At 44.3% G+C, this 24,146-nt stretch overlaps 1 protein-coding gene across 2 annotated transcripts; it reads right to left on the bottom strand.

Annotated features, from left to right (window-relative positions):
* Positions 1-2,517: 2,517 nt before the first annotated feature.
* On the bottom strand, positions 2,518-23,534 carry SUFU (SUFU negative regulator of hedgehog signaling). Of its 2 annotated transcripts, none has more exons than XM_053450403.1 (12): positions 23,185-23,534; positions 19,483-19,617; positions 16,413-16,549; positions 10,625-10,767; positions 9,218-9,303; positions 8,967-9,039; positions 8,467-8,623; positions 8,110-8,221; positions 5,769-5,903; positions 5,310-5,448; positions 4,196-4,264; positions 2,518-3,437 (listed from the first exon to the last, which is right to left on the bottom strand). In XM_053450403.1, the coding sequence occupies exons 1-12, from the start codon at positions 23,331-23,333 to the stop codon at positions 3,348-3,350; spliced, it is 1,425 nt and encodes a 474-aa protein (XP_053306378.1). In that variant the 5' UTR covers positions 23,334-23,534; the 3' UTR covers positions 2,518-3,347. The 2 variants fall into 2 exon arrangements, with proteins under 2 accessions (XP_053306378.1, XP_053306379.1); XM_053450404.1 differs by having other exon boundaries at positions 8,467-8,620.
* Positions 23,535-24,146: the final 612 nt, after the last annotated feature.

The raw sequence follows: 24,146 nt of genomic DNA, 5'->3' as shown, positions 1-24,146 counted from the left end.
CCCACTCGGCCCAGACTTAGAGCTCAAGGAATCTATGCATGCGCAAGAGAATTAGCTAGCATATGCAAAGAGGAATTGTACAACTACACATTCACTTGATAGTTTGTCTACTCAAAGATTGTAAGCTTGCGAGCCGAGCCTCTCCGCCTAACGTATCAGTTTGTCTAAGTCTTTCAGTTCTCGTCTTGTCAGACCCCTTGAATAAATGTATTGTATTAAGCGCGGTGTGCATTGCTGGCCCTATATAAATAAAAGATAATAGTAATAATACTAGCGCTAGATGATGGCTGCGTATGTTACAGTCCTATCAACCTGCAACGTAAACTAATTCATACCCACTTCCAACATTTTCACTAAGTGCTCTTTCACACAGCGGCTTATGTTTTCTTATGAAATTATATATATATATATATATATATATATATATATATATTAAATACACACATACACACCAAAACCAAACAAACATATACATAAGGGGACACAGGCAGCAGACATGCTTGTAAGCACAAGAGAAACTCACTTTTTAAATCCTCTCCAGGGCAATATTTTGTATTCCCTTCCAAGAAAAGGGATGTATTCAGTAAACTGCGGCTTTCCAAATGTGTTCAATATTCCAACCATCTGGCTTCACAACGCATTATGAAGAGCCAATGCCAACGAGCTTTTCCTGCAATATGGTGTGAGATGGTTATAACGCTCAGACGCCTTCCATGAAAGCCCCCCCATGTTAAAGCATACCTTAGGGGGTGACCGGCTCAACCCAGTTTGAAGCGCACTGGGGAAGGTCCGGCGCTGTATGTGTTAATGTAGGCATAGGCGATAAAAATCTGTTTTTTTTATATCTCATTTTGTTTCAGTAAACTCCCACCTTTATCTGTGAAACTAGAGGCCGCCATTGTTCTCAGTCATGTGATATTTTGGGTGACTTTCCCTGTTCAAACACCACACTGTGTATGTGCACAACACGAACGGATTGAGACACACACCAAGAAGTTGATTCTGGAGGCTCAAAAGGTCATACACATTGTGAGTGTAACTATTGGAGTATAGTCCTGGAATTCCTAAGTGTGTTTACTTTATTACACTATATTTTCTTTTTTCGTATCCGTTTTTCCGAGCAACAAAGATCGTGAATTACAAGCGCCCCTAGACAGAAGTCTTGTTTGTTCCATATTTCAAACATTGCGTGGAGGACGTTTATAGGGTTGCTGCTGTAAAATCCGATCATTTCAAAGGGGAAGTATTTACCTTTCCGGTTTTTCTACTTACCTACTCTATATTTGTTAACACGTAGTTTCAAAACTTTTTTCTGCAAACACCACACTGAGCTGATGCTTTATGGCAATGCTATTGAAGTCAGTTCCTCCACAGCCGTATTTTCCATCATCATAGACTTTGCACAGTCAACTGCGTGATTAAGTGAGACATACAAATATTTGCAACAGCATAAGGAACGTTTTCCCTATAGATTGGGTTAAGATAACAGAAAACATCCAAATGGTTAATAAGCAGCTGCCTCAAAACAGCAGAAAAAAAAGGAGCGCGCAGAATATTTTTTAAATTTATTCTTAATCTGATACTAGTAAAAGACTTGGCGGGGTTCCCCTTTGCGTTTGCACTTTTACTATAAAACAGACACGAGATTAAAACGCCAGCAATGTCCGGACAGCCGAGGATCGAGTCGTTGATACGATGAAAAGCAAAAGGTTTGCTTCCTACCATGGAATATGATTTCAGACACACAACAGCAACCGATGACGTGGGGCATCATGGCTGCGGGCAAGCAAAGATGGCCACATATCACAGGGCACTCTAAGCACATGGATCGCCGATAGATCATACAGCTCGGCAGCATGATTCAGACACATACAATTCATCCGGCAGCATTTACACAGCTTCAGAAATCAGCAACAAAATGTTTGGTGGGATGATATGTGGACCTGATCAACTTAGTTCGTACAACGCGTAAAATAAATGAATATCTTTATTTCAAAGAAAAAAACAAACAAACGATGTGTCACCTCATACTTGCTATATCGGGGGAAATGCCCTCAAAAGCCCGATATATACTATTTACAAATTTCATTGAAGTGGTCCGACACACATTCCCGCCAGCCCCCAAGAAACGTCTTGGTCACCAGGGGTCACGACACGCTCTCGATATTGATTAAAAATCCAGGAATTGAAAATCATTCCACGTTTAAGCACTTAAAATACTCTTTGCGACCCAGGTTATAAGAATTAATTAACCAGAACCGCTGTCAGATATGGAAAACGCGCTGCAGCTGTACCATGACGGACATGCTTTAACACGTTAATAATATGGATGTAAAAGCACACAGGGATCCATACAACACCTCACGAGGTGAAATCAAAAGGACTAGACGATTGTAGGTGATTTAAGGCACCAGATTTCCCTATATTAACACTAATAAGGTCATAATGCTCAATAGATTACGAGTAGGAGACAGGTGGAGGTAGAGAGAAGAAACAAATTCAAAGGAAAAATGACTGTTTTGTCCCAAATAGTCGTCCTTTTGTTATTCCTTAACGTTACAGTGCATTCTCAAATAAAATATTACTAAAACCAAGCCATAGGAATGCAAAGGTGATAAGCAAGCGGTGAACGTTTTACATATCCTAACAGTAATGGATTATTTTTAATCCAATGTCTTGGAAGTGAAGAGGACGGCTAATAAGTGGGGGGGGGGATAAATTTGCCCTAAAAATCCACTGATTTCATTTTTCAACTAAAGTTAGTTTTCGTTGCAGCTGTAAAGGTAATCCGCAGCCAGAGGGGCGATTAAAACATTGGGAACAGTGTATTTTTTTTTAAAGGAAATAAATAATCCTAAAATAGGTTAAAACACTTTGTGGAGGAATACTGCTAAAATACGCCAGCCGCTGACCTAATACGAACAGCATACGAGATACAGGAGACCGTGGGGAGGGATAGCGTGGAAACAAACATTTCTGTAGTACGTTGTTTCGGAGTCTCGAGGAAATCTGCGAGCGATCACAAAGCCCCCCGTGTAGTATGACGCGATGAAACTTATCGGCAGAAATAAAACGTGCCGCCTCGGGTCGTGCCAGCAGGAGGAACAATGTTCCGTGTCCCGTCCCTTTAGTATTGGGGTTGGAGTGCACTCAGGCACCGGTCGCTCAATAAGTATAAACGGCAGACGTTTCTGTGTACGGCAGTCTCTCGGTGCTGCGCTCGCGCAGTTACGCTGCTATCCTTTGGCTTTTTTCTTTTTTTTATACAGCAATATCCGTGCTGAATAAGGGAAAGTGCATCTTGTCTCTCCCATATCTCAGGAAGACGCGTCCACGTTTCCCTGGCGTTAATGCAACGGGTTATCGAACACTGTGTCCGGTAGAATGGAGATTTTCAGCTTCTTTCCCGGCCAGCTGTATTCCTTCGGAAGTTTCAGCTAAAACAGAGGAAAAAAAAAAAAACAATTATTGCAAACATGGTATTAACGCTGGCTCGTTGCTGATCCACTATAAAACCGTTCTATCCGAGGTAAGGTCAGCTTTATGCCATCAGAGCCACATTGGCAAATACCATTTGTTTTGATATCATGCTACGCCGTGCAAGCCTTGCTTTAAAAAAAAAGAAATGAGATATTTCCATTCCAATATATTCCATTCACCAGAATTCTCTTTATTGCCTCGGTTAACGTTAAACACTTTGTGTTGGCTAATGATACTTCGCATGCATTTGTAACACAATGTTGTTTTTCTCATTAAACATTGTAATATTTTACTCTTCTTTTTTTTCTCGTATGTAAGGTATGTCTGTAATATCATTGTTGTTTGTAATGTTTGTAATGTTATTGTTTGTAATTTAAATAAATAAAATAAAAAATAAATGAGGAACATATTAAAATGCTTAATGAGAAAAACGACATTGTGCTGGCTAACGGTACTTCGCATGCATTTGTGACGCACGGACGTACGCAGCATTCCAGCCAGAGAACAAAGTGTTTAACATCAACCGAGGCAATAAAGAGAATTCTGGTGAATGCACGATAACGACGTTCATCGGGGAAGATTGCCAGCGGCAGCAAACATTCTCTCTGTTTTGTGCATGCCCTAAGGCAGCTAAACCCAAGGCCGGGTGCTCAGCCACGTCTTCTCTGACAATGTGTCCCTTCAATCCTCCTAACTCGAGCAAACGAAGGCTTACTTCCTCCGGAGATCTGAGATCTTCCAAGTCTTCCAGCATTTTTTCCACCAGCTCCTCGGTCAACAAAATCTGTAAAAGATAAAAAAAAGATAGTTTTCAGCGTTTTATGCTCATTTCTCTGCTTAATTGGCAGGTATTTGATCTGAGAAAAGAAGAAGGGTTTTGTTGTCGAGTGGAAACTAGAAATAGAATATAGAAGCCGCTATATGAAACCCTTTTGCAGATCTATTGCCACTTGCGCTATTTACTTATCTGGTAAGGGTAAGGGCCATAAGAGAGATGCCATCCAAGGCACCAAACCAGCCGCTCCAAATGGAACATTTTAGCTACAATCGCGGTTATAAGCAGGCTTCTGCGAAGCAAGATCTGAATGAATGTCATTAAGCACGGCTATAAAAGGCATCAGGAAAAATCACTGAATAGTATTTACATCCCAAACCTTACAAGTTATACCCCAAAACATTAAACTAGAAGAGAAAAGGCTGCCAAACGGAGTGAAAACTAAAAATAAATCTTCATTGAAACGCGCACGTCCAAGTTACTTTTACGGTATCTCTATTTGTAAGTATTCTGTTTTATATTTCAGAAGTTCTCAAATGACAAAAATATTCACATTTTTGAATTTTTATTTATATATTTTCATGAATTTAAAAAAGAAAAACCACTACTCTCAGTATAGAGGTTGTGCATAGAAGAGTTATTCTGGGGAAGAGACATATATTCCAATTTAAAAGAGCGTCCATATAGAGACAGATTTATGGACCTGTTAGAAATCCTATCCGGTGGTCTCCTTGGTATAATATGGAGCAGTAGGCTCCATATTATACCAAGGAGACCACTGGTGCACAACCACCATGACCCATCTACACAAGGAGGGGGTGTAATGAAGTGGAAAATTTCAGAAGAACATTAAAAATCACAGCCACTTTAAAAAGCTGTATAACATGTGTGTGAAAAGGATCCAACCAAGCAGCACGGCCGTCACCGGGAGCGGAACTGATATTCCGGAGACACAACTACAGCAATGTCAGGGTTAATCCAAGAGAGAAAAGGGAAAAAAAATATGGCAGAAGCCAAGCAATATAAAAAGGCCACTTTTAAATGAATTTCTCACTTGAAGCCAAGGCCCGTGTGCAGCATATGGATTCTCCTCTGTAGCGAAGGCTCCTTCTACCCCTGTGGACACAAATGTGATTGCCGTGTCTCCAGTAATACTTTTATATGTAAAGTGCCGTCCATGCAAGAGTCTTCCCCTGGAACAAGGAAGAGAAAAGGTTACCATCTTTATAAATAAAATAAAAAATGGTCACAAGCTGATTCAACATAAAATTACAGCGAATATATATATATATATATATATATATATATATATATATATATATATATATATATATATATATATATATATATATATATATATATATATATATACACAAATATGCCGACACCTCCCAGGACGCGTCCAAGATCATCCATAAGATATATAAAAAGGTAAGCTTTACCACAGGTGTGTTTCCGAAGGGGTTAACAGGACACCAGAGGGCAAGCAGTCCCCAAACGACAGCAGACTCACCTTAAGCAGAGAGGAATGAGCGTTCCGGACTCCAGGTTAAACTTGAGGTGCACGCTCTCCAGCTGCCTCGTGCGTACGAGCTCGTGGGGGATGATGGCCGCAGAGCTTTCACTTTCCAAACTATCTTTACGGCTCCTAGAAATGCACACGAAATCGCTTAGAGAAACGGGAAAAACAGATCTGCAGATATAGCGCTATAAACAGTGAACCAGGAATCAATTTAGAACATATTCTATGGAAAACACCACCGGGCACTAATACATGGAGAGAGAGAGATACATTTATAGTATTTACATTTCTAGGAGTGCATAAACTTGTTTTTGTTTTGTGTAAATATTAGTTTCTTGTATCATACTGATTTCCCTCTGTAGGTTTTAGTTATATGTTAATGGGGGGGGTGGCAGTTATTAAAGTTAATGGTGGGCTAGATTTAGGTGAAACAAACACACCCCACACATTATGCTTTATACATCACAAATATTATTTGCTTTTTTCTATGTTATTTTGCCTAGCCTGTACTGTGATGAGCACAATATATAAATACAGCAGCTGAAGAGCACTATATGGAATATAAATACAAATGGATGAATTAAATGGATTCACCGCTAAACAAGAACAAAAGCGACCAATGTTATTTCAATGAAGCGCACCCAAATCTCAAAGCTTTTAACCAACAGGGTAGCAGAGCCAGCTTGCTCCGCACTTTACCCTTTGGTTTTATCAAATTTAATAAATATAAAGCTGTTAAGATTTCAGTTTTCCTCCAGAAAAAGACAAATGTTCAGATTTCTTAACAAGATGTTCAGCACAGACTAAAGAGGGACTTCACTGCAGCGTCCACTAGATGGCAGTAGTGGACTAAGCGTGTAACGGGGACTGTTAAGAAAATAAATCCCAACAAAAAAGTGTCCTTACTACTCTAGATCAGTGTGGTTGTTGGGTTCCAAATCCCAATAGAACCATCTTCCAAACCTCTAGAAGCATTAATAGCTTCACATAGAACATCTCCTGGAAAGGTGAAACACTAAGGCCACTAGCAGCCTCAGACGCTGAGGGTCTGGAAGCTATTAACTCCTTCCCCTTCGCTTGAGAAGCTTGGGAAAACTATGGAGCGCACTGGTTCTGTTACTACTTTGTGCACAAGAGTCAAGCTTACCCTAACATGTATATTATCAGTTCAGCAACAACCTTTTATGAGCCCAGTGGGGCCATCTCGTTCTACTATTTTAAATCTGCCATAACCTACAGAGTATCCCACCACACACACCTACTGAAAACAGTAACCACAATGACAAAATGGCATTATCTATTTATATAGAGCCAGTACCTTACACAGCCTCTTATAGTACCATTCAGAGGGTCTGGCAAAACTAGAACTGACAGACGAATACATTAGGCAAAGAGGACCCGGCTCGCAAGCTTACAGTCGAGAGGAAGAAACTAAATATCGGTCATTCCTCCACCCATATGGCGTACGGTGCTCCTTTAGCATACACAGGGGCTTACTCCTTTTTAATGTTCAGAGATCAGCTTTCCCACTTATAAAATGTGTGTTAATATCCACTTAATACAATAACCTTATGAATTACTGGCAATTCTTGTAGAATACCACAGCAACGACCAATAATTCACTCATACCCATACACTAGATGGCCAAAAGTATTTGGACATCTGACCATTACACCAAGAGGGACTTTGGCTGCACAGAGCCCTGACTTCAACTCCATCCAACACCTTTGGGACTGCAACAGAGATCTTCTCGACAAACGTCAGTGCCTGACCTCACAAATCTACCTCTACTGGATGAAGGGGCAACAACTCCCAAAAAACACTCCAAGATCCTGTTAAAAGCCTTCCCAGTAGAGTGGACACAGGGGACCAGCTTAATATTAATGTCCATGTATTTAGGATGTGATATCATGAAAGTCACTATGGGTGTAATGGTCAGATGTCCCAATACTTTTGTCCATATAGTGTATATATTCTCAAAGGTCAAGGTGCAAACACACAGATGTGCCAGACACACAGATGTTTCATGGCTGCTCCTGTGGTACTCATCAAGATACGGCCAATGGTCTAAATATTTGGATAACTTGGTTGATCTGTACCGAAACCTATAAACAGTTAAACACCCGCAGACACGGAAAACGTAGGAAGCACTGAGTTTAATACCTTATCTGCCGACAATTCAAGAGCTGCATAGATGTGTGAGGAGTTAAAGTACCCTGAACAGCGATCAATGTATATAAAGTATACACAACCACCAGACTCGGGATCGTTATTATCCAGCCCCGAAGCCATCAGTATAACAGCTTATCCAAGGAGCTTGCACAATACTCACGGCGCTCGGTCGTGATTCATGCCATTTTGTCTCTGTGAATTTATCGGAGGTAGAACAGGTTTGCTGTTTATTTCCAGGCCTCTCCTTAATGCTTCTCGGATTTGCTCTGTATCTGCAATAAACGAGTTAATTAAATATTAAGCGGTGCAGCAAAAACTTACAGAAAGAAATATGATTTTAGACTACAAAAGAAAAGGCTTCAAATAAGATATCTTGGCAATTGTCAAGTTTAAAATTACAATTAAATATCACAGGCAGCAGCCAGAACCCTCGCCAATTTTCCGTAAGGCCGGAATTTTCTGGTTTATATGATACATTATGGCACAAATTGCCACGATCTCTCCGAAGACTGCGTACCCTTGCCGGAGAGTCGCCGTGGCTGTGTCCCGATACAAATGCTTCTGCTGTCATCTTCATCCTCGGGAGGGCGGCTCAGATCATCCCATGCACATTTTGCGCTTACGCCACTTAAGTTTGAGCCTTCATTCTCAATGCCTTTATCCACTCGCTCCTGCTTAATGAATTAAAAGGAGAAAAAAACCCACATTACTCAGTATGACAGCGTATAGACCGCTCTTCCAAAAAGGCAAACAGGAGAGACCACAATAACTGCTTTACACCGCACGAGGCAATCCTTTCACGCTCACAGTACCACCAAACCGTACCGAAACACGCATTTAAAACGAATGCCCCCGCTGGCTTATAGTTATATTTGCAGATATGTTTAGTAAATATTCTAAAATCGTGAAACTTCCCATGCGGTATCAAAACACACGTATTTTACGGGGATCAATAGATTCAGGAGTATAAATGACATTTCCGTTTCTCTGTTCTGCAATAGTTCCAGTAACACATACTTGTAAATGCGGATCGATTTCAAAGATGGTTTCTCCTCTTCGCATATCTGTTATTAACCAGGGTCCGCCCGCACTGCCAATAAAGACATAGATATTCCTACGGTTAACGGTTTATTAATATTAAAGAAAAAGGAAAAAAAAAACTGCCTCTTTTCAAAAGAAAAAAAAAAAAAGGTTCCTTATTCTAGTAACGAGTCAGCAGAGAAGCGGCTCGGCAAAACAGCGCTGGACTTAAGCGTCCCATTACTTACACAGGCACATTTCGCAGAAGCTCAAGAATTCCCTGGCCATTCCACTGCTGCGCGGCATGTAACTCCTCCGTGCATATGCCAACTATCTAGAAGAAAAAATTAAATAATGTAAAAAATCAATTCCTTTGGGGATTTTAGGCATCTAAACGTTTGCAAAGTAATACTTTATTTTTTAAGAATAAAACAGTTGTAATCTACTTTGATAAAATGGCTACTTGAAGCATTATCTCCCATGCTGCAGCAATAAAAGCCAATGCAGAAGCTCACAGGGATCGGCCTCAAAACAAAACGAAGACAGCAAGTTCATTTTGCATCGCTTTACCCGATACACGGTTCTTTATTTATGGTTTCCCTTTAATAAAATAAAACTACCCGATCTTAATCCGTTGGATAAGCATTCATGCCTGATAATGTTTTAGAAGGATATCGTCATAGGATTTCTGTTCTCCATGCTCCTCAAATTACACCATTGTTGCAAAATCCAGCTACTTGAGCTACGCAAATGACAAGTTGGATCGTTCCATGCCGGCTCCCAAAGCCTTAAATGTTGTTCTAAACAACAAACATTGCCTTGGCTACAGCATCCCACGGCCGACTCCGATAAGGTGGTGGAAGGAGCCAAACTCACCCAGCAAGTGCAATTTTGGCAAGTAATCTCCTATAATGACGCAACAGCCTTGTAGGAGCCGCTGGATGTTGCCGTCTAAATATCTGCATAATGGAGAAGCAATCTGTAGCTTTGACTAAGCGGGGCACAGAGAACGTAGTCTGTATCACCGACCCATAACATGGTATAGAATATAATCATATAATGGACGGGTCTTAAAGGGACACTCCAGCCATCATATGCAGTTAAATGATTACGATAACTGAGTGCTTCTCACAGCAAACATGCAGGAATTCAGCAGAATACTCCATACGGGTTTGCTGCTTTCCCCGCACCCAGCTTACGGGAGAGGTTTTCAGCTGAATACACAAGGGCGACGGTCACCACAAGTCACCCCCAAGCAAGGGTTTCGAGGGGTCTGACAAGCCACCCCCCCATCATGAGCTTGTATACAAGATTTCAAGCAAAAAAAGAAGAATGATTTTATTCCGTTTTACAAATTGAAGAATGCATGTTGAATTACTTACTAAGTCTTTTAATATGCATTCTTTAATAAGGCAGCGTGGGGCACTGGAGCGTCCCTTTAAAACTTTTTCTTAGCAACCCAGTGATGAAATATAAACTTAAGTGACCACTTCATTCAAACTTTTTCCATTACCTGTTACAGCATATAAGCCACAGGTCACACTGTAAGCTATACAGTAGAAGGCAGAAATTCCCAAGAAACATAATGAAAGTGTGTCCTTTTTCTACTTCATTGTTGTGGGGGGCATGTGGGGAGATGGACACTTATGCCTTACCTGTAAAAACGAGACCATTCCAAACGGGGTCTGCACGGGCTGCATCTGCGGATCTTCTGTGAGCAGCATGTGTTGGATACGAGACTCGCTGTTGTCCAGAGGACTGTGCCACGAAACATGATCTCCGCTGCAAAATGTGTTTTCTGTGTACACGGAAACATTAAGTAATTAGCACGGCATTTAATATCGATTAATAGCAGAAACGTTTTAACAAGGGCGTCCAATTAATCTGTTGTAGAATGCAATCAGTTCTCGTGAATGGTTAGTATAAAATCTAAAACCGTTGGTGCCAATGAATACACATCATACAACTGGGTTACACACCAAGGAAAGAGAGAATTCTTACCTGGGAATTCCTTTTCCTTGTCCATTTCCAGGTGGCACATGAGAAGAGAAGGCTCCGCCTACCAGGTAGGGCAGGAAATACTATAAAAAAAAGGAGACCTCCCCCTTCCTCCCCAGTGTGGTTAAAAAGAAAGACTCAGGCAAATAATAGACAAGCAAAAGTAAATTTAATGGGTGGGAGTAAAAGTGTGCCACCTGGAAATGGACAAGGAAAAGGAATTCCCAGGTAAGAATTCTCTCTTTCCCTTGCCATTCCAGGTGGCACATGAGAAGATTTAGCAAGATAGGGAGGGAAGGATTCCAGTCTGCAGGACACGACGACCAAATTGAGACTCGTCAGAGAGATGAAGGTTCAGCCTGTAGTGCCTTACGAACGTATGAATCGACCTCCAGGTCGCTGCCTTGCAAATGAGAGACGGATTCACCCCGGAGAGTTCAGCCCAGGATGTCGAGACGGATCTGGTCGAGTGTGCCTTCAGGCCGGAGGGAGGCACTCTTCCCGCGGAGATGTAACATAAGGTGATTGCGTCCTTAAGCCAGCGGCTTATGGAAGCCCTGGACACTACTCTGCCCCTGCGGGTCCCCGCAAAGGACAGGAATAGTGCGTTGGATTTCTTCCAGGCGGATGTACGCGAGAGATAAGACAGGATACATCTCCGCAGGTCTAGCGAGTGGAGTTCCAACTCCATGGGATTCTTGGGATCCGGACATAACGTAGGTAAGACGATCTCCTGATCAGAAAGGAAAGGTGAGACAACTTTAGGGAGAAACTCCGGTGGTAAACGGAGGATAACGCAGTCCGGCAGAATCTTGAGAAAAGGTTCCACTCTGGAGAGAGCCTGGAGCTCACTCACCCTCCTAGCAGAAGCGAGTGCTACTAGAAGGACAACCTTGTAGGTGAGCAGCTTTAGAGAGGTATCCTCTAGAGGCTCAAAAGGAGATGTGGTGAGTTGGTGCAACACGAGGTTAAGGTCCCAAGGTGGAACCGACGGACGGAGCCTAGGGCGAAGTCTGCACATCCCCTTAGAAAATCTGGAGATCCAGGGATGGGAAGCCAGATTGGAGTCCAAGCAGTTGCTGAGAGCTGAGATCTGAGATCTGGACCTTGATAGTAGCAGGTTGTAACCCGTTATCAAAGCCGTCTTGTAAAAAGCGTAGCACCTCATGGATGGATGGAGAGGAAACTTCGTGCCCATAGCACCAGGTGATGAACGTTTCCCAAACCTTCTGGTATTTAGCAGCCATAGTTTTCTTGCGGCTGGAGAGAATCGTTTCCACTACCGATGAAGTTAATCCCCTTGAGGTCAGGATCTCCCTTCAGAAGCCATGCTGAGAGGTTGAGCCGGGAGGGATCTGGGTGGAGAACAGGGCCTTGAACGAGAATATCCCTCACCTGAGGAAGAAGCATGTGCTCGTCTACGGCCAGGTTGATAAGGTCCGAAAACCAGATTCTTCGAGGCCAGAAAGGAACAACCAGGATGACACTGAGGGTTTTCTCGAATCTTCCGGAGCACTCTGGAAATAAGGGGAAGCCGAGGAAAAACATACGCGAGATTGAAATCCCAGGTCTGCGAGAGTGCTTCCAGGGCTCGGGGACGGCCGACTGGAGAGAGAGAAAAAAACTCCTGTACCTGTTCGGTTAGGTGCGTGGCCATCAGGTCTATCTGAGGAGTACCCCATTTCTCCGTGATGAAAGCGAAGACCCTTTTGTGTAAGGACCATTCTCCCGGAAGTACCGAGTTCCTGCTGAGGTAATCCGCCTCCTGATTCAGTGAACCCTTGAGATGAACCGCGGAGAGAATGCAGAGACTGAACTCCGCCCATCGGCAGATCTGAGCGGTCAGGGTCTGCAGGCGCCTGCTTCTGGTGCCATCTTGTTTGGACAAATAGGCTACAACGGTGACGTTGTCTGAAAGGATCCTGATGGACCTGTGTCGCAGGATTGTAGACCAGAACCTTAGAGCCCTCCAGACCGCTAACAGAAATTTGATGTGCAGGTCTGATTCCCGAGGAGACCAAGTTCCCTGGGTAATATTGCTTCCCATAACAGCACCCCAGCCTCTCAAACTGGCGTCGGTGGAAATTACCACCCAGACTCTCGTCTGCCAAGAGAGCCCCTGTGAGAGATTCTGGCTGTCAGCCACCATCGGAGTGACTCCCGAACGAAGGGGGAAAGTTGGACGTTCTTGCGAAAGGACATCCTGGAGCGATCCCAGTGATCCAGCAGGAACTGTTGAGGAGGTCTTGCATGAGCAAGTGCCCAGGGAACCGCTGAGATGGAGGAGGTCATTAGGCCGAGCCAAGACATGATGGCTCTAATGGACACTGACTTGTTCGTTAGAACCGCTTGTGTGAATTCCCTCAATCTTGGGATCTTGTCCCGAGGGAGAAACGTCCTCTGTACGTGTGAATCGAGGATCATTCCCAGAAAGGTACGACGTCTGTTTGGAAGTAACTGTGACTTGAGTCTGTGTACTAGCCATCCTAGGTCGTGGAGGGTCCTGAGAAAAAAAACTCCAGATGGGACTGGAGCAAAGTTGCTGAGACCGCTACGAGGAGCCAATCGTCCAGATATGAGACCACCTTTATGCCTTTTTGCCTCAGGAAGGCCACGACCACCGACATGAGCTTCGTGAAGATCCGAGGTGCTGAAGCAATTCCAAACGGAAGAGCCCGAAACTGAAAATGTCGAATCGCTTGAGGTAATGGAACCGCCAGACGGAGGAATCTTGGTGGTCTCTTCTGATGGGAACATGTAAATAGGCATCCCGCAGATCTATGGTGACCATGAAGTCCCCTGAAGAAATGATCTCTGTGGCGGACTTCAGGGATTCCATCCGGAACCTGTTGTATCTGATACAGGTGTTCACCACCTGTAGGTTGATTATTAGCCTGAATTTCCCGGATGGCTTTGGACAAAGACTTGAGAATAGGTTCCCTCTCCTATCTCTTGATGAGGAACCGGGACCAGAGCTCTTTCGAGAATTAAGTTGTTGAGCGTGGAGAAGAAACCCGATCTTTTCCAAGGATCTGCAGGGGGCATGGACAGCAGGAATTTCCGGGCAGGTAGGTGAGTAAGCTCCAGAGCATAGCCTTGTTCTATGATACGAAGGACCCAGGGGTCTGAGGTGATCTCTTCCCAGGCATGAATGAAACCGGTCAACCTGCCCTCTACCTGAAGCCTGCTGGCATCAGAACCTTCCTGCTTTACTGTCCCTGCCTACCCCGAAAGGACTGGTAGTCCTGATTGGAGGTTCAGGGCCTGTAGGACTCTCTCTCTCTTGGAGCTCTGTAATAACTCGATCTGAAACAAGGTGGTCCTTTCCTCTGAGGTAACCAGTGCTTTCCCCCGTGGTGGATTCTAGGATCGTGTCGAGATCGCTGCCGAAGAGGTGGCTCCCCTGGAACGGAATGCTGCACAGCTTGTGTTTAGAGGCATTATCAGCAGACCATGACTTAAGCCAGAGTGCTCGCCTAGAAACCGCTGAAAGCGCAGTGGCTTTAGCAGACGTACGGACTGATTCAATGGAGGCATCGGAGATGAAATCAACTGCTAAGCAGGTGTCGGACAGGTTGCTAGCGACCTGCTCAGTCTCTCGAATAGCTGCAAAGTCTTCCACCGCCTGTTGGAGCCAGATTTTAATGGCTCTAGAAGTTGACACCATAGCAATCGCTGGACGAAATTCGCCGCTGCTGCTTCAGAAGACCTTTTGGCAGACCTCAGCCCTCTGGTCCATGGGGTCTTTGAAATGGGCCGCGTCTACCAACGGAATGGCTATTTTTTGTTTTTTTTTTTTGTTTTGTGGCCTTGGTTACTGCGGTGTCGACTTTCGGTTCGGGGACTTCCCAGGCCTCAGAATTCTAATTATCGAAAGGAAAAAGCTTCTTGGTTCTCAGGATGTGAAGAATCTCCGGTCAGGAAATTTCCACTGCTCTGTGATAATGGCAGAAAGAGAATCGTGGACTGGAAAGGTCTGCGGTTTCCTAGAGTGACCCTGAAAAGGATCTGGTTTTGCAAATGGTATGTCCTCCTGTAGATTCAGAGTAGAGTTTCCCTGTTTCTGTAGTCATATTCAAAAAGGAGCCAAATAATCTTCCGGGTTATCCGGGAGGTAATTTGGTGGACCCTGCTGGTAAGGTTGTTGCAGGGGTGCCTGAGAGGGGCTTGCCATGGCTCGAAAACAGTCAAAGGTAGACTGAAGTTCCCCCTTCAACCAGGAGGTAAATTCCGTTGCGGAAACTTCTTTAGGCCGAGAGCAGGAGTTGCACGTTTTGACCGAAGGGTCATGCAGGGTCTTTTTGCAGGATGAACAGGCTTGTGTTTTGACTTTCCCACATATTTCCTATGTGGGGAGGCTTCAGGAGGGATATCCTGATTTTTATCTGACATGACTGAGGAGAAGAAACACAAGCTGTAACTGTAGAAAACAATGGCATAGGCAACGTAAAACTTCTTCCAAGCAAAGAGGGCAACACCTACTTGAAATGGCAGTAGACAATCCTCAGGCACGGGCAGGCACAATAGCAGAGAGGTAGATGCAAAACTACAGCACAGAAACCAACAGCAAGGAAAGATCTTACCCATTCTGGCGTTGTATACAGAGGCATTTAGGTGCCCAGGGCCGGAACCTCACATCCGGAAATTCCCAGCCAATTGACCTCTCGTGACCCCGGGTCGCTGCACCGGAAGTGAAGCCGATTGGAGATCTGAACGTGTGCCGAGAAAACCGGCACAGCCGGTTAGAGATCTCCTCCTGCCGTGCCACACTCTGAGGATTCCCCGGGACGGAGTGAACCGGAGCCCGGGGATATACATCCCAGTGAGCCCCCTGGGCTGTGGGCAGAGCCGAACGAGGACTGAGCCTCGTGTGCGTTGCCGCGATACACGCGGAGTTGCAGCCTCCGAGGCTGCCGCACGAACCCTGGATCCACACGGGACCGCTGCCGGGTATCAGAAAAGGACGCCCCCCCGGGGCTCCGAGAAAACAAAAAAAGGAAGGAAAGGTAAGCTTCAGCCTAACCGCTACCTGAGTAGGGCAGGAAACAACACTGGGGAGGAAGGGGGAGGTCTCCTTTTTTTTATAGTATTTCCTGCCCTACCTGGTAGGCGGAGCCTTCTCTTCTCATGTGCCACCTGGAATGGCAAGGGAAATAGATGCATAATTATTATAATCAGAGCATAAAACCAGCGTTGCGTTAATAATAAAAGTCTTCTTTGGTGCTGTATATCACAAGCATTGAGACAGGGATCAGCGACGCAAACTTAGGGATCAGCGACGCAAACTTTGGGATCCGCAACGCCCTTTTTTGACTTGTGGAACCATTAAAGTGACCACAGCCACACGTACGATCTTACTATAGTAACAACTAATACGCAGATCTACATATAATAAAAATGAACTATAGGCTGGAGTCAATGGCTGTACGAAGAGAAGAGACTCACCGGACTGGAAGACGTATCTCGCCAGGCCTTGCATAAGCTCCGCCGGCCATGTTGGTGGAGCCGATTCTTCCGCCTCTCTTTTTAGTCTGAATGTCAGCTCAAAGCCAAATCCGCTTGGACCCTCAGCTCCTGTGTATCTGAAAAGAATATAAAAAACACAAATATAAATTATATATATATATTATATGCATTTTATAAATCCACAGCTTACCAAGTTTCGCATGAAAAGGGACATTAAAGCAAAAATAGGCCAATGGAAAGCAGTGGAGAGGAAAGGAAAACCTTAAAATGATTTTAGAAATTCTTCTGATCGCAAATATTTTCCAGAAACACACGGCAATGACTCGAAAATAAAAAAGTATCGATAAAAGAAACTTTTCTAATGCATCTAATTTGCACCAACCGGTTTTTGATCCCACACCGGTCCCGACACACCATCAAGGAGAGACTCCGATACAAATTATTGTATCAAATCTGTCAAATATCACAGGTGACTAAAACAAGAGAAATAGCTCTCATCTTGTAAGGTATTATTTTGGAAGCTCTGTCACGGAGCGCGAACTTCATGATGTACAAGAGACCAAAGACGGGGCAAGAAGAGGAATTCGGTCACTAAGGTTAGAAGTCCGGGGGGGGCATTATGGAGATATGCATCTGCTGACCCGGCAGGAGGTCTCTGCCACCCTCCAGGGCGTACGGCCGGATAAATACCGATAATCAGGAAACCACGGATAATAAAAGGTTTCCGCTGGTAGCCGGCAACTTTGGGCAGAGGTTTGTTGTGGGTTGGTACGGGTGCATCATGTCTTGGCTACTAAAATATCCCAGCTGCCTCTATACCAGCCTTGGCAACGCCAGACAGAACAGGGCACGCAAAAATACAATTCTACCCCACAGCAGGGCAGAGCTGTGTACTCGGCCGCAGAGCTCAGAAAACACGGGGTTCGTGTTAAATCGCCGGCCATGTGTTAGCCGCAGCTGCTCTGTAGCGATCATCACATCACGCAATAAAATCTGGGCTCGCAGCTGCTCTAAGTTCAAATTTCATTAAATACAAAGAGAAAAAATAAACAAAAAGGATAAGATTTTAGATCAGTGTATTAAATAAAAACAAAAAAAACCCACATGCAAGTTCACGATACCCGGAACACGCCAGTATCTAACAATCCATCTAACAATACCCTAATGTATGTAGGCACGAGGAGAACGACACAATAAGAGCCCTGAAAGGGCCGTGCCGGTGTCGGGCTCGCTCTGTTGGTGGCCTAAATGTCTGCCGTGTTATTGATGGCTGTAACCGGGTCTGAAACCGTATACACTCAAAAAAAAAAAAAGCTTTCCATATGTCAGCCATTTCTTCAGGGGAGGTCTACCTCCAGCACAGAGATCGTCTCACGTCTGAAGCCTTCCCGGGGTGAAGCCTTCAGCTCAGACCTTTCATCGATCCTACGGTTTCACAACATGAAAAGCTGCCAACAGGCTTATCGCAAGGAGACCCTTAATAACCTCTAAGGAGAAAAGTGCGAGAGCGAGAGGATAGATTATACACAATCAGAACATTATTCAAACGACCCACTACACTCCAGAGGACCGGGAGAACTGGATCTGTTGGCCTCTGATGTGGATTACAAACATACGACATGTCTCCTAAACCCTGCGCCTGAGGGTCCGATCGCACCCTCCTCCCCCTCATTCCGCACAACCCTGACAGGGGAAAGTTACCAGACTTCCAGCAGATTGAAATATACATTTAGCAGCACGTATCATTATTCCAGGACCACCATGAAGGGCCTCTGCTTTAAAACAACCCCCTCCCCAGCTACACGCGCCGGTCTACCATCGCCTCGAGTAACCCAAACAAAAAGAAAATCCAAACAAAAAAAATACGAAGCCCGCAGCGCTCTATGATGGTGGAAGGAGAAGAAAGCAGGAGCAATAAAAAGCAGAAGACACGTACAGAGTATGTAAGAGGGGAACACGGAGTGAACTCCCAAAAATCCAGAGCACTTTATTTCCAAAACATTCTGCAGACATGTAACGAACAGACTCGCGTGACGCTCGGCGTTTGATGCGATCTCCTCCGGATGGTAATTACTTATTGTAAACAGGCGCTGGAATATATACATAAAGAAAAACAGGACGCGAAGCACACATTCAGATTCCGGGGTGCTGCGGAAATCACCAACATATCCACGAACTACAAAACAGTGCACATAAGGAGATATATATATATATATATAGGTCCTTTTAGAAGCACCCTGGAATCTGAATGGGTATGTTTCCCCTTTCTGTACTTTAATGTATATTTGCAGCTTTTAACCCGATGTTAGGGTCGAGCCGCCCCCCCCTCCTGGCACACTGATGCCTCATTAATGGTATCCAGAGAGGGCTTTAATCTTGGTGTGTTAAGGTGCAGTCCCACTGATTCGGATCATCGGTAAGTCATGAAAGGTTACATAGGACTCGCCAAACTTGGGGTACTTTGACGTAGCGGTGCTAAGTAACATACGGCCATAAAGTGTGGCAGTGCGCCCAATATTTATTACCTTACATAGGTGTATTTAGATAGTATCTGCTGGGTGCAGGGGGATAATACATACACAATTACAGGGTTATATACTGTATGCACTACATTACCAGAGCTACATTAACTTAAAAGAAAACAAAAAAAAAAAAAAAAAACACGCGCTGCTGCCTCCCAAAATGGATTCATCTGAGGGTTAGAGTCGGTATAACGTTTTACAGGGATCTACAGAAACCTTTTCATGAATATGAAATGGGCAAATACTTTTACACGACTGCGTGATCACCGCATCTCGCTCCAAGAGAAAGCATGTCGACATCACAGTGAAAGAAGATCAACAATCCCCCCCCCCCAGATGATCCGCAATATTTACTGCCTTATATATATCGTATACGCCTCTACAGTAACCGTGACCAGGGTCTTGGGTAACGGGAAAGGAGATGCATGGGAAAGCGCTTCTAAAGCACAACTACCGTGTTTAAAGCCCAGATTAGCCAAGAAGCCGTGTTCCTGCAGACACGGAACATGTGTGTTTTTAGCACTTACTCGTGTACTCTGTTGTCCCCGTACAAGTCACTCAGACCAAAACTGACGTAATGCCAATGTTCGGGGACTCCACGTGCGGGACTGCCGAGACTCCTGTACATGCTCACATAATCTAACGGGTCTGGTCCACCCAACCTAAGAAGGGGGAAGCGACACAGAAAAATTAATAAAAAGGCTTCAGGTACACAGTAACCCTAGCTGGCAAAAAATAAAAAAAGGAAACAAAGCAACATTTCAAATATAATTTATATCAGCATCGCAGCCGTATAATTCTGTCAATGATGGCCCTATATAAAATAAATAATAATTAAGGAGATTATGTCCTCTGTGCCCAACGCACCTACCTTCCCGTCCGCTGAAGTAATATTATTAATTCTTCTTTGGCACAGAGGAACGCAAACACAACCTTGCCAAGTATTTTAACGTCTGACAATTATAATGATCTTATTTATATAGCGTCAACACTCAGCGCTTCTTACAACACATATATTCAAAGGGTCTGACGAAACTAGAAAAGGTTCATGTTTATTTAAGTCCCGCCGGAGGGTCCTGGATGCCGCTCTTACCAGTTAGAGGTACGTCAGACCCTTCATGGTTAACTCGGTTTCCGGAACTATGTAGCGATAAGGCTTTAATCGCTTTATAAAGGTTATTGAAGTAAAATACTATAACGAGGAGACACCCGATTTCTCGATAATACAATTTATGTTACTAAAGATGTTCGTTCGGTGCACCTCTAGCTTCCAGGCGGTTTTACTCGGATTATTTATGTTGTCTGTTGGGGAGCTAGCAAAGTGCGTCAAGTAGGCTTTGATGCTTTTAAAAGAAAAAACAGGAAAACCTACATAAGTTTATTCTAGATTGTAAGCTTGCGAGCCGGGCTCTCTCCACCGAATGTATCGGTTTGTCAGTCTGTCAATTCTTGTCCTGTCATACCCCTTGAATTTACGTATTGTATTAAGAGCTGCGTAAACTGTTGGCGCTATATAAATAAGTGCTTACTTTCTTTCCATGGTGCATTCTGCTGGCATGTGATGTAAAAGAAAACGTGATTCAGACGACGCCACCTTCTTCCATTGCTCTGTGGTCCAGTTCTTATGCATACATGCCCATTGGAGCCGCTTTCGGCAGTGGACATCCACACCGACAGGTGCTATGAGAACCGTATCGGTGTTCTTCACTTCACCAACTCCACGTCAGTGGTTTTAATGTTATAGCTGATCGGTGTGTATATCTCTTACAACTATGGTGTACAAAATTCTTTCACAAGAATTTACTTGACACTGCGGCCCCTTGCATGTTAAAGTGGGTCAAGCACACTTTTTTGGGAGGTATAATACACAACTCCCCTGCCACCTCTCCCTTTAATGAATAGACTACAACTCCTATGGTTAAGCATTAAGTATAGTGTGAAACGCGTTGAGTTTTTTGCCACGTCTGCCTTCTGGGCTGTGTACCCCTGCTGCTGTATACTAGGTGATGGATTATAAACCTACAAGAAAAATAGCAATTATCCGCACGCTATGGAGTTTCAGCCTTCATTCATCTGCGCCAACGGAGATCTCCAGCCTCCTGCTGTTACGTACAGATTTTGGTGGGAGTCAGAGGAGACCAGAAAGCCGCAGTCCTTATTTAATTGGAATGTATACAACACTTGCTTGTTCCAGCTATCAGTCCGCACGTGAGTGCAGCCGACAACTGACATTATAGAAGGCAGACATCTATCCTTCTGCGCTACTTTCCATGGATGCAGCTAAAGGTTTACTCAGATTCCGTGCCGCAGGACAAGGTACGAGGGCGAATAACTAACGAGGCGAGTGTTGATTAACGCATTTATTTTTCACGTAATGGTAAATTAAAAGTCATCTAGACTTCAGGAGAGACGTGGACGGCACTCATCGATGCACAAACTGTAACTTGCACCTATTCAGTGACATGCAGATGGAAACAGACGCAGCCGGGGTACAGACGACCCAGGCAACCCCTACATATTCCCAGAGGAAATATTCTTCTTGATTTACCAGCTGCTAACAGAGTCTGAAAATACCCAAAACCACACAAAAATGCACAAAAAAGCAAGGCTTGTATTAAAGGCTGGAATTACTAAAAAGGGTACCATCTACACGAATGGAGATCGCTTGTTCAGGTCTTTGGTGCAACAGACGATGGGGTCTGATCTATAAATTGAAAAACAGGCATTCAGCTCCCTAACTGTATTACTCATTATGAAGGGCCGATACTGGCGAGTTCCTCCTGGAACAGCTGAACCGGCTCCGCATTAATTTAACGTTGGAAAAGACTTGGAAGAAGCCTCACTGATCTGACTGTGCAAGATATAGAGGCAGCCATGCTCTTACCAAGGATGGGCTTTATTAATGTATAGCGTATTCAAGGAGCTAGAAACCCAACTCGCCCTTTAGTGAATAAACCCCAGTGCAAGCGCTACCAACGTCTTCCTTCAGGATCTCATCTATCAATTCCCCATGAAAACATATTTCTGACGATTAACGTTAAAAAAACAAACAAAAAAAAAACACAAACATCACCCCATGACCTCGTTCTCCTTAAGCGCGGCAGCATATTTCCGGAAGGCTTCAGAGCGGACTCTTGCCTTCTTCTCTACCCTTGAACCAAAACCAACCGCCTAAGGAGAGATCTCCGGAAGCTCCGTGCTTCATGAGCAAAAACCGGAAGCTGGAATTTACTCATTTCATTCACGAGCGACAACGCGTTCCGCGGATCAAGAATTACTAGCACGGGAAATCAGAAACGGGGCAATAAAAAAATACTATACAAAAAAATTAAATATATCTATATATTTTTTTTTAACTTATCTACAAGGTGTCATACAGTTTATCATTAACCCTGAAGTATCCAAAAGCTATTTCTCAAACACAAGGGTGGGAGGAATTTAGTATCGGGTTTGCAGCAGCCATATATTTCATTTAAAACAATGTTTTATACAATTTTCCCGATGCTCTGTCGACGTTTTGGGGTGTTGAGGTTTCTGTAAATTTAAGCTGGAGGGCCCTCAGAAGCCCACCACTCCGGCACCAGGACCGCCGTATCAGAGTGCAATAAGGCTGGATTGCAAGCTCACAGGCAGAGTCCTTAACGCCTGTTGTATCCGCTTGCTATTTGTTAAGCATTCCGAGTTTAACGTGTAGAACGCTGCGGTATAGGTTAGCGCTTCATAATAAAAGATCACCGATCTTTTCATTGCACTACATTTCACTGCCCTTCTCAGCAATCCATAGGGCAAACAAGGTAAGTTAAACTGCAGTTCCACTAATAAATATAAAACTTAGACATCCCTTTATGGTGCGGAGCGATCAAAGCAACGGTAAATAAACTAGTTTTTATTTGAGGATTTTACTACACTTTGTAGCATCAGAAAACAGAGCCCTCAGTCCGCTTTATTAGACTAGGAATCTTTAAAAGTCCTGAGGCTGTGATTACCTGCACTGGTTGACGGATCTTTACGATAAGAGATCGCAAAACTGCCCTATTGTTCTTGTGGAAAAACTATAACTGTACAAGGGCAGCAATTACCCCTCAAAGCAACAGAGAAGTAGTTAGTGCTGAAGGAGGGGGCACTGCAGGGCTGGGTGATACCCAGTACCGATATACACTGTGATATAGAAGGGATTTTGGGGACTGGTTAGTAACAGGGGTTACATTCACCCTCACCCGGCCCCTTACCAGTATTTCACGATAGCGGTGACCTGCAAGGGGTTAGGCTGCTCCGGGTACAGCCTCCGACACTCGCCGTATATAGCGTGTAGCCCAGGTGGGAAAATTGTTGGGAAAGGCGGGGGCGCTGGGACGCCGCTAGGCCGCAGCTCGTCCATCCCCCAACTCTAAGTTGTCCGCGCCGGCCCGGCAGATAAAGAAGCAGCGGCTCCAGGTGACTAAACACCTCGAAAAGGATGAGGCGAACGGAACTAAACCGAGTAACGACGCTTCTATCAGGCGACGTCCCCTAAACACACCGCCGACCGCAACTAAGGAGGAAAAGTGTGAGGAGAGGCGCCCAGCAGCTTGTTGCCAAAGCGTAGATGGTGGTCCTCAGTGGGCGACGCTGTGCATTGGCTGCGTCCGCTGCCAATCACGACTTGTGCTTGGGGCGAACTACTTGCTATCCCGCCCCTTTCTTGCTTTCCATTAGCTCCTCTCACTGCCATTCAAACAGAAAGCAACAAATCACGGCTCCGCTTACCTGCTTTCCAGAACTTGTCGCCTTTAGAGAACGTGTGCGGCCATTTTAATGGATGGAGAGAGTGAACGCTTCGCTCGGTGTCCGTACAGGCGACACACAACATTTTGTTTTATTGTATCGGATAAAACGGGCTTTCAAAAATATTGGGGTGTAATCTTTGTTTGAAGCTGCTGTAGTCTCCGTGTAATGTTTTTAGGCAGATGTATATTAGCTGTTTCTATAAGTCTGACTCCTTATCATACTGCATGCCATAAACTATAGAATGGCTCAGTCTTAAAAGCCCAAATGAAGACTCTGGGCTACTGAACGTCTATAGAGGAACGGACATTATTAGCATTGCCATAAAGAATTAGCTTAGTGTGGCGACTGACCAAGAAAAGTCATCCCAAATATCACACAAGTGATAACAACGGCAAGCCTAACAAAATTACATTTTCTTTACTGC

Source organism: Spea bombifrons, chromosome 11 (assembly GCF_027358695.1).
Source record: "Spea bombifrons isolate aSpeBom1 chromosome 11, aSpeBom1.2.pri, whole genome shotgun sequence".
NCBI classification, from domain to species: Eukaryota; Metazoa; Chordata; class Amphibia; order Anura; family Pelobatidae; genus Spea; species Spea bombifrons.
Note: the sequence above shows the minus strand (reverse complement) of the source record. Positions and strands in the feature narration are given on the sequence as shown.

Coding starts and splice junctions, on each gene's coding strand:
- SUFU (XM_053450403.1), bottom strand. CDS start 23,333: ATGGACGAGCTGCGGCCTAGCGGCGTCCCAGCGCCCCCGCCTTTCCCA. Junction 16,550..19,482: donor GGGGACAACAGAGTACACGA/GTAAGTGCTAAA, acceptor TATTCTTTTCAG/ATACACAGGAGCTGAGGGTC. Junction 3,438..4,195: donor ATCTCAGATCTCCGGAGGAA/GTAAGCCTTCGT, acceptor CCTCTGTTTTAG/CTGAAACTTCCGAAGGAATA.